Raw genomic sequence first — 10,041 nt, 5'->3', positions numbered from 1 at the left:
TTGTTTAATAATGATATAGCAAGCCGGGCGATGGTGGCGCACGCCTTTAATCCCAGCACTCGGAAGGCAGAGGATCTCTGTGAGTTCAAGGCCAGCCTGGTCTACAAAAGCTAGTTCCAGGACAGGAACCAAAAAGCTACTGAGAAACCCTGTCTCGAAAATAAAAAAAAAAAAAAATGATATAGCGATCTATCTGAATGGCACATAATGCATTTAGCATGTGCAAAGTCCTAAGTTCAGTAAAAGTGTGAATATTTACACATAGATATAATCATTGCATTTTGTGAAGTTGCTCCAAATATTATGAAGATTATTCTCTTTGGAAGTATATTTTTAGAAAATGGAGACTTCCAAAATGTACCTTTTACTTTGAGGAGAATACATTTATCTAATCAATAATAATTATTTAAGATACTATCTCTGTTGTACTTGAAATTATAGAAAATAAATATGAGAATATTATAGTAAAATAATTAAAATGGTCATGTACAGGTTAGAAATCCATTAATCATATTTCTCTTTTGTCAGTAAGCTACTGTAACACTATTTTCTCATTTCCATTCCTGCTCTATCATTTCTTTATATGTATAATCATCTGTCTTCCTTATTCTTAATATTTCTACATTTCCCCACCATTTTCCTCTTCTTTCTATTTGTGAATCTGTTTTTTTTTAATTTTTTTTTATTGAGAAAAGGAAAAAAAAAGTCTCCACCTCCTCCCTCCCCTCTTTGACCACATAACATCTCCCAGCTCAGCCTTTTCGTTTGCTGGGACTGAATCCAAATCGGGAGGGTGGTAGCTCCTTTGTCCCAATAGCCTGCCTGCAGCAAGCAAGGTAGGCCCTTTGTTTATGAGCCACCTAAGCAGTAAGGAGATCCGATCCGGGCACCAGGAGAGAGTCAGTGGTGTCCCTGAATGGCCTAGAAAGGTCACTGCATGCGGTTTTCAAGTTGAAGAGTAGATTATCTTGAAGCCCCCAAATGTTGGAGATTCCAGAGCTTTGAGAAAGTTGTTGATGAAAGAGGCTAACAGGAAGCAGAACCAGTCCAAGAAAAGAAACTATGTTGCAGTCAACAAAGCTGAATGGAGTTGGATATCTGAAGAGCACTTTGACATCAGACATGGTGATACAGAGTTTGGTGTTTTCCTACTTGATTTTTGGTCTTGATTTGTTCTATTTTTTCCTCTCAATGCTCCCTTCCATATGTTTTGGGATGATAGATTATATCCTATGCCATTATATGATGGAGGCATGTAATTTGCTTTTTTATTTTAATTTTATAGCGGATTACAGTTAAGAGACTGCATGAATCTCAAGAGACCAAACTTTAGACTTTGAAACAAGGTTGAGACTGTGATAGAGTATCAGAACTTTTGACATTAGAATAAATGTATTTTGCATTATCATATTGTTACAAGCCTTGCAGAGGCAGGGAGTGGAATGTGGTGTTTTGAAGGAAAATGCCCCTAAATGTGAATGGAATTATTAGGAGGTGTGGCATTGTTGTAGTATGTATGGTCTTGTTGGAGGAAGTGAGTCACTGTGGAGGTACGCTTTGAGATCTTATATATCCTCAAGACGTGTTCAATATCTCAGACCACTTACTATTGTCTATGAGCCAGGATTTAAGAACACTCTGTTCCTTCTCTAGCTCCATGTCTTCCCACATGATACTTGCTTCCTACCCTGAGGATAATGGACTTAACCTCTGCAATGTAAGTGAGCCCACAAAGTTAAATGTTTTCCTTTATGAGTTGCCATGGTCATAGTGTCTCTTCACAGCAATAGAAACACTAACTATGACACTCTTACTCAAATTAATTCCCATCATATTCAATATATACCACAAAAATACTGGGTAAATACATTAACTCAAATTGCTAGGCACAAAATTAATATAAGAAGCCACAGACATGAGGAATGGAATATTATGTCTTTTTTTTTGCTACCTATTAGTTTAAACTCTGCTTTATATGTACATTTCATCTTTAAAATGTTCTGTTTTTTTTTTTTTTTTTCTGGACAAAGATGGTATCAAAAGAAGTCAGTTAAAGCGTACTTTTTATTTTTTTTATTTTTGCCAAATCCTCTTTTACTTTAAATAATTCATGCAAAATATCTTAATCATATTCTATCCTTTTCCCAAAATCCTCCCAGAACCTTCCCGTCTCCCTACTCACACAACTTCCTGTACTTAATTATCTCTATCTCTCTGGCTATCTCTGTCTCTCTGACTCTTTCAAAAAATGAAGCAAAACAAACAAAAATACTCCCTTAAGACAAAAAATAGCAAAAAGAGACCACTCAAAAAGTATGGGGTATATTTTGTGTTGGGCAACTATTCTTGGGCATGAGACTTGTCCTGGAATGCAGCTGATAAATCCAATGACAGGTCATTGAAGAAAATTGATTGTTCCCTTTTAAGTAGGTATCAGTTGCAAACAACTTCCTTTGAAGTGGGACTTTTGTCCTCTTTTTCGCTATGCTGGACTGGACTTTTGTCTCATTTAAATTTGCACAAGTCTTGTGCATGATGTCACAGTGTCTGTGAGTTCATATGTGCATCAGTCCTGGTGTGCCTGAAGGATGCTATTTCCTTAGAGTCATCCACAGTCTCTCACTCTTAGAATCTTTCCACTTCCTTATCTGAGTCTTGAAGAGAGGAATTTGATAGAGACATATAATTAAAAGAAAAAGTGCTAAAATTTTCTCACCTTTTATACATTTTTTCAGTCGTGAATTTATGTTCTAATGACAAACAACGACAAGAAAAAGCTTTTCTGATGAGGATTGAGTGATATACTGATCTATGAGTATAGCAGCATATATTCAGGACTCATTTTCTGTGTTCCGTGCTTCTATATATGTATTTCCAATTTTTTGTATTGGGATTTCAATTTGTAAGTTCAATAATAATACTACTCATATTCCCACCCCAAATAAAACTATAAATCTATATTATATGTAACTAAAATAATATATAATTTTAGTTTTCTATATAATTACTATTGTAAATATCAATAGCATTTTATGTTATTAATGATATTAGTGTTATTAATATTTTCTATTTATATAATTACGTGTGATGTATAGGTGAAATTAACAGGAAGTACAGAGGTAAAAATAAAAATCACTAGGTTCAGACCCTTATTTCTCACAAATAGAATGGATAACAGAATATAAATTTTGTGACAAGTCCAGAAATGTTGTCCCTTCTTCACCTATGAATAGTATGCACCCAGGCAATCATTGTTTCTCTCCTTTGTTATGGCTCCATGTGACAGAAATCTCAGCTACAATGCTTTCCTTAGGGAAATAAAATGTTATTCATGAGATTGATATCCTCCTAATCTCTAGTGTAGTATTCATGAGAGCAGGGATATTCGACATGCCTAGAGGTTTGTAACAGCCAAAAGTGACCAGATGTCATGTTGTTTTTCCAGAGAAATCATGTTATGACAGGCTTAAGTATACAGAGTTCAGTGACTTCTTTCTTTGTGGGGAAAAAAGAGTGGAATATATACATATAAATGTGTGTGTGTGTGTGCCCAGTGTTTGATTTTTTTTCGCAGACTTGTTGATGGATAGGATTCTGTGTTGTCTGTCTCAGAATACAATCGGGTTCTGGCATATTTCCCCTTAGGAACTGCTGAGAACATAGTGTGCTTTTGTCCCAGTGAACCTGCAATGCAGCAAAAAGGCACCAGAGGGAGGTAGAGATCGCAGGTACAAGATGAAAAGAAACAAGCAAATGCTTGAGACTAGGAATCAATGTGCCTATATGTGAAAATGATTCATTCACCGGAAAGTTTAGATAACAAATTTGTTAAGAATTTTATTTTATGCAGTGAGCATCTAAAGATTGTTAGGGGATGAGATTTTCCCAAAGAGACAGAAAAAATTAGCTCATGATGAAAAAAAAATACAGAAACTGAATCTAAGAGACTGGTTAAATTATTATATCTTCCCTTTATCCAATCATTAGTCACTCAAAATATTTATACCAATTCTTTGTTAAACTAAATCAGATGGAAAGAATTGCAACAAATTCAAAATAACATAGCAAGCTTAAACAAAAATTATCAAGTCACATGAACAAAATAAAACTATAAACAAAATTATAATGTATAAAATAATCTAACAAAACTCTCAAGATGTATTATTTGCTATATGAACTGAAAAAGCCCATAAAGAATTTGAACAGCAAATCTGATTAAGCACAGTTATACCTTGAGCAACTGAGCAGAGGGAATCTAAAATGACCCTATCCTATAGCCATACTGATTAATATCTTACATATCACCTTAGAACCTTCATCTGGCGATAGATCGAGATAGAGACAGAGACCCAAATTGGAGCACCTGACTAAGCTCTTAAGACCCAAATGAGGAGAAGAAGGAGGGAAAATATGAACAAAGAAGTCAGGTCCATGAGGGGTGCACCCACCCACGGAGACAGTGGGGCTTATCTATTGGGAGCTCACCAAGGCCAGCTGGACTGGGACTGAATAAGCATGGGATGAAACCGGACTCCCTGAACCTGGCGGACAATAAAGGCTGATGTGAAGCCAAGGACAATGGCACTGGGTTTTGATCCTACTTCATGTTCCGGCTTTGTGGGAGCCTAGCCAGTTTGGATGTTCACCTTCCTAGACATGGACGGAGGGGGGAGGACTTTGGACTTTCCACAGGGCAGGGAACCCTGACTGCCCTTTAGACTGGAGAGGGAGGGGGAGAGGAGTGGGGGGAGGGGGAGAGGAGTGGGGGGAGGGGGAGAGGAGTGGGAAGAGGCGGAAATTTTTTTTTCAATAAAAAATTATATTACAAAAAAAATCAAGATAAGAGCTTAGATGTACAGTCCTGCGGTTCCAGCACTCAAGAAGCAGAGGGAGGTTGTCAGTTTGAGGTTACTCTGAGTTATATGAGATATATAACAAGTCTGAGGCTATATTGGACTGCATAGCTCGAAGCTGCCTCAAAATTAAAATAAAAAAAAATATCTAATTATAAAATTTGTAACAAGCAAGCATTATGATGCATTAGTGTTAAATCTCATTTCTAGAAACTGAGGAATGATGATCAGGAGTTCCAGGCCAGACTGGGCTATGTAGCCATTCCTGAAAGGAACGGAAAGAAAAATTTTCAATGACTTGGGGCTCTATCCCAAAAAGAAAATTGAACTCCTAGAGCCCAATCCATAATTTCTTTTTTACTCCTTAAAAAAATTTATTTTTGTCTATTTTTTAAAATTTTTTGCTTTATTTTTTAATTTTTTTCTTTTGCTGTTACTTTTCTTTATTCCAAAGTCCACTCAGACTGCACTTCCTTCCTCTCATTCTCCCAGAAGGGAGAGAAAAACTATCATCAATGGCAGGAGGCAGCTGCAGGAAAGCAGCACCTAGAGCCGACCCAATCCATAATTTATGGTAGAGGGTAGGCATGAATCTTAGGCTCATAAATCTTTCATTTTCCTTCGGTATTCAGGACTCTGGTGGAAATGGGATCTTTAATTCCCCAATAGGCTCACTTAGGTGGTATCCTAGCCCCTTGAAAAATAACCAAGAAAAAAAAATCATTTTTCCCCAGGGAACTGTCCCCCACCCCTCCTTGGAACAATGGAACTGACCACTCTTGGGGTTCTATTAGAAGAACTCAAAAAGGGTCGGGGAGGGCAACAGGAAGAAGGTGACTCTTACTTCTGCTTCCCCAGCCTGTAGAGGCAAGGCCTTCCTCTGAGAGGTAAGGTCTCTAATCAAGTAAGGGAGGTATCTAAGAGCTGTTGTATGTCTTGGGGGATGATCTGAATTAAACCAGTGGCAATTCTTAACCATTGTTAATCCCCTTAAACTATCAGTCATCCTCCTAGAAAGGAAGTTACACAGGCCCCGCCCTTCATTTGTCTCCAGGGTTCTGAAACACTGAAGTTAGGACCCTAGGCCATTATCATTATGAACTGGTCTCTCAGGGAATGAATGTAGTATGAACTTCAGAGTAACAGAAAGAAGTGGGTATTCAGACTTTACCAACTATGGATACATTTTGTATCCATGTAAATGGAATGCCAAGAATGAACATTTGATTCTTACTCATGGGGAACAGCCTTTTGTCTCACTCTAGGTATCCCTGAACTGGGCCTTCATAGGGAAGTCTAACAAATTCTAATTTCTTTTGCAGGGTTCTCTGGAAACAAGCTGACCAGGAAGACAGGAGACCTGACCAAGCTAACAAGAGAACAGGAAAACAGTATGTTGCCCTCCAGGGAAGCAGTGAAGGAGGACTTCCTAAAAGCAAAAGTATATTTTGTGATGATATGATGCTCACTTCTTGTCTTTCTATTCCTACAGGTTCCTGCTTTGGCAGGTCTCCTGACTACAGTCCTGACTGTTGTCTTGGAGTCCTGCTATAATGCCTAGGAGCAACAGGAGTAAAGGCCACTCTCGTGGCAAAGGTCATCAAGCACATGGGGCTAGCCAACGTCCCAAGGGTGCTCAACCAACTGTAGTGAAAGAATCAGCATCTCCTCCTGTTGGGCAAACTAATTCCCCAAGCTCTTCTAAGGCATGCACTTCTCAGGGAGCTGCGTTTCCTGCCTCTCCTGTGGCAGGTGTATCCTGCACAGGCTCTGATCTAGATGGTGGGGCTTCTGATGGCCATGTTGTTGGGGGAAGTCCACATGCCTTCACTCAGCCGATATGCACAGATCCTCTTACCAAGAAGGTTAATATGTTGGTAGAGTTCCTGCTGCAGAAGTTTCAGAAGAGTGAGCAGTTTACAGAAGATGATATGCTGAAAGTGGTCAGCAAGAAATACAAAACGCAGTTTTCTGACATCCTCAGGAAATCTTCCTCCCGCATGGAAATGCTCTTTGCAATGCGATTGAAGAAAATCGATCCAGATAGTCAGTCCTATGCCATTGTCAGCAAGCTAAGTCTCTCCACTGCTGAAATTCTAAGTGGCAAGAGAGGGTTGCCAAAGATGGGTCTCCTGATGACCATCTTGGGACTGATATTCACAAAAGGCCATCGTGCCACTGAGGAAGAGATCTGGCAATTCCTGAGTGTGTTAGGAGTATATGCAGGGAGGAAGCACTTGATCTTTGGGGAGCCACGAAAACTCATCACCAAAGATCTGGTTGAGCAAAATTACCTTGAGATCCGTAAGATGTCTGAGGGTAAATCCCCAAGATATGATTTCCTCTGGGGCTCCCGGTCCCATGTAGAAACCAGCAAAATGAAAGTGCTAGAAGTTTGGGCTAGGATCAATGACACTGATCCTAGATTCTTTCCTACTTCATATGAAGAAGCTCTTAAAGATCAAATGGAGCGAGGAGAGCAGACATCTCCAGCCTTGGACACGGCCAGCGTTTATCCCAGGTGCATATGCGGCAGCTCCACTCACACATAGCTGCAACCAAGGTTGAGCTTTCATTTCCTGTTTGAAAAAAAAAATCAGCCTTCTATGTAGTGGAGGGTTTATGGGTCGCAGGAATAAAGCATATATTATCTTTTTTTCCGTCGTACAATGAGTAAATGATATGTATAATTGCTTTGGTGAATTGCAAATGTTCCATTAATGGAAAGTTAATTTGTTTCACAATCTTTATTTCTTGATATTACGTTTGACACATTCATTGTTGCATTTCAATTTTACAACTAAAGAGTTCGGTTACTTTAAAAACCAATTGAAAATAGTCCACAAACTTCTGTTTACTGTTGCATAAGGTAACATGAAATTGTAAAAGTGATTCTCATGGAAATGTAATGTCACATTCTGGTGAAACAAATATAGTGATAAATTCCTAATGAAATGTATTGTTTTATCTGTTGTTTTAACATCAATTGACACAAACTTGATTACTCAATGTATGAACGAATAAATTATAAGAAACTTATTCACTCTCCCATTGTGTCATTATTTTCTCCAAAGCTGAGTTTAGAATCTGTTCTTTGGACCCCCAAGCCCAATTCAATCAGCCCTCAAGAGAGCTTTAGAGCCTAGTAATGACTACAAATAAGAGGGTGAGAAAGGACATGAAGACAAGTAAAAAAGTTAATATTAAGTACTAGAGATTTCAGACACAAGACAATTGTAAATTATTTGGCAAAGGTAGTTTGGAGCATTGGAAATTTCCATTTTCAGTGCACAGAAATTTCAGTGAAGTTGCACAGTGGACTAGGAGAAAATGTGGGGGTTGTGAACAAGGCCCAAACCCTCTGGTAGCATATCTTCAAACAGAGAGGCTAACTCTGGAACAGAGAATACATATTAAACAATTATTTGGAACTTCAAAAGTACCAGAACTGAATCAATACCTGTGATAAGAATGGAAGGAGTCTATTTGATTGCCCTAGTATAGTTAAATACCGTGCAAAAACTACACACATGATGTCCTAGGACTCTCTGACTAATATTAGAAATAATACTCTGAGAAGAGGTCCCAGAAACCAATGAGTTGTCATTCTTGGAATGGGTTGTCAAACCCATATCCTATTTTAATAAAAGGATATATTTTCCGTTTGTATGTATTGTGAGAGTTTGCAAATGTGTAGTACATGCACATACACACATGTGCACTCTTGCAGAGAGACCAAAGAACAACACTGAATATCCTGCTCCATCGTCCTCTTTTTTTTTTTCCTTGAGACAGTCTTCCTCACTGAACCTTGGCCTAGGCTAATAGTCAGCAACCTCCAGGGATCCTCCTGTTTATGACTCTTCCTCCCAACAGCTATGGGAGTGCAGATGCATGTTACATGGTTTTTACATGGATGTTGAGTATTTGAACTCAGGCTTTTATGGTTATCTAGCATGTGTTCTCCTGAGTAGGCTATCTTCTCATCCTCCAAGAGGAGATAATTTTTTATTATTTAATTTACTATTTATTTTATATCCCGAATGCAGCTTCCCCTTTCCCCTATGGTTCCATACCTCCCCCCCCCCAACACCAATCTACTTCTCTCCGTTTCTGTTCAGAAAGGGGCAGGCCACCCATGGTTATCAACAAAGCATGGCATATCAAGTTTCTTTAAGACTAAGCACCTTCTCTTGTATTTAGGCTGGGCAAGGTGACCCAGTATGAGTAATAGGCTCTCAAGAGTCAGGCAAAGTATTTTGGGCAGCCCCTGCTCCTATTGGTAGAAGGCCCAAAAGAAGACCAAACTAATTTTATAGGGCCTAAGTCAGTCCCATGTAGTCTCCCTGGTAGTTAGTTCAATCACTGTGAGCTCTTATGAGCCAGTTTAGTTGTTTCTGTTGTTTTTCATGTGATGTCCTTGATCCATCTGGCTCCTGCAATGCTTCTTTCTTCTCTTCAGCAAGATTCCCCTAGCTATCCCCAGTATTTGGGTGTGGGTCCCAAGGTAATATCTTGTTGTTTAGGGAGTAGCTCGTCATTCTCTAAGATATTGGTCCATATATGGGTAGTGAAGAAAGGTATAGCATTTGGGAGGATTTTTCTCTTTTCACTCTTTTGTGGGTCCCACCACTGAATTCCTGAATAAATACACACAGAATTTGATTCTTTTTTTTTTGATTTATTTATTTATTATGTAACATTCTGCCTCCATGTATGCCCACATTTCAGAAGAGGGCACCAGATCTCATTACAGATGGCTGTGAGCCACCATGTGGTTGCTGGGAATTGAACTCAGGACCTCTGGAAGAACAGTCATTGCTCTTAACCTCTGAGCCATCTCTCCAGCCCCAGAATTTGATTCTTGAGTATAAAAATCTGGCCTTACCTTGGCTTATCTCTAGCCAGCTTTCCTAAACTTAAATTATACCATCTATCTTTTACCTCTGGGCTTTTATCTTTCTCTATTTCTGTATATCTTTCTTTCTTCCTGACTTGCTGTGTATCTGGGTAGCTGACCCCTGATGTCCTCCTCCTTCTTTTCTCTTTCCTTTTCTTTTTCTTCCCAGATTTCTCCTATTTATTCTCTCTGCCTGCCAGCCCCATCTATCCTTTCCTGCAAAGTGATTGGCTGTTCAAGTCTTTATTACACCAATCAAGGGTTTTAGACAGGCAACGTAACACAACA

The 10,041-nt window shown here is 38.9% G+C and overlaps 1 protein-coding gene and 1 pseudogene across 1 annotated transcript; one reads left to right on the top strand and one right to left on the bottom strand.

Annotated features, from left to right (window-relative positions):
* Positions 1-5,307: 5,307 nt before the first annotated feature.
* LOC126492803 (uncharacterized) lies at positions 5,308-5,508 on the bottom strand (annotated as a pseudogene).
* An 898-nt stretch (positions 5,509-6,406) lies between these two features.
* Positions 6,407-7,405, top strand: LOC126492797 (melanoma-associated antigen B4-like). Its single transcript, XM_050129373.1, has one exon. It carries the CDS (start codon positions 6,407-6,409, stop codon positions 7,403-7,405), a length of 999 nt encoding a protein of 332 aa, XP_049985330.1.
* The last annotated feature ends 2,636 nt before the right edge of the window (positions 7,406-10,041 follow it).

The sequence above is a fragment of the Alexandromys fortis genome, unplaced genomic scaffold (genome assembly GCF_014885135.2).
Source record: "Alexandromys fortis isolate MF-2015 unplaced genomic scaffold, M_Fortis_MF-2015_v1.1 scaffold_315, whole genome shotgun sequence".
Classification (NCBI taxonomy): domain Eukaryota; kingdom Metazoa; phylum Chordata; class Mammalia; order Rodentia; family Cricetidae; genus Alexandromys; species Alexandromys fortis.
The sequence above is the reverse complement of the archived record's forward strand: the minus strand, read 5'-3'. Positions and strand labels throughout refer to the sequence as shown.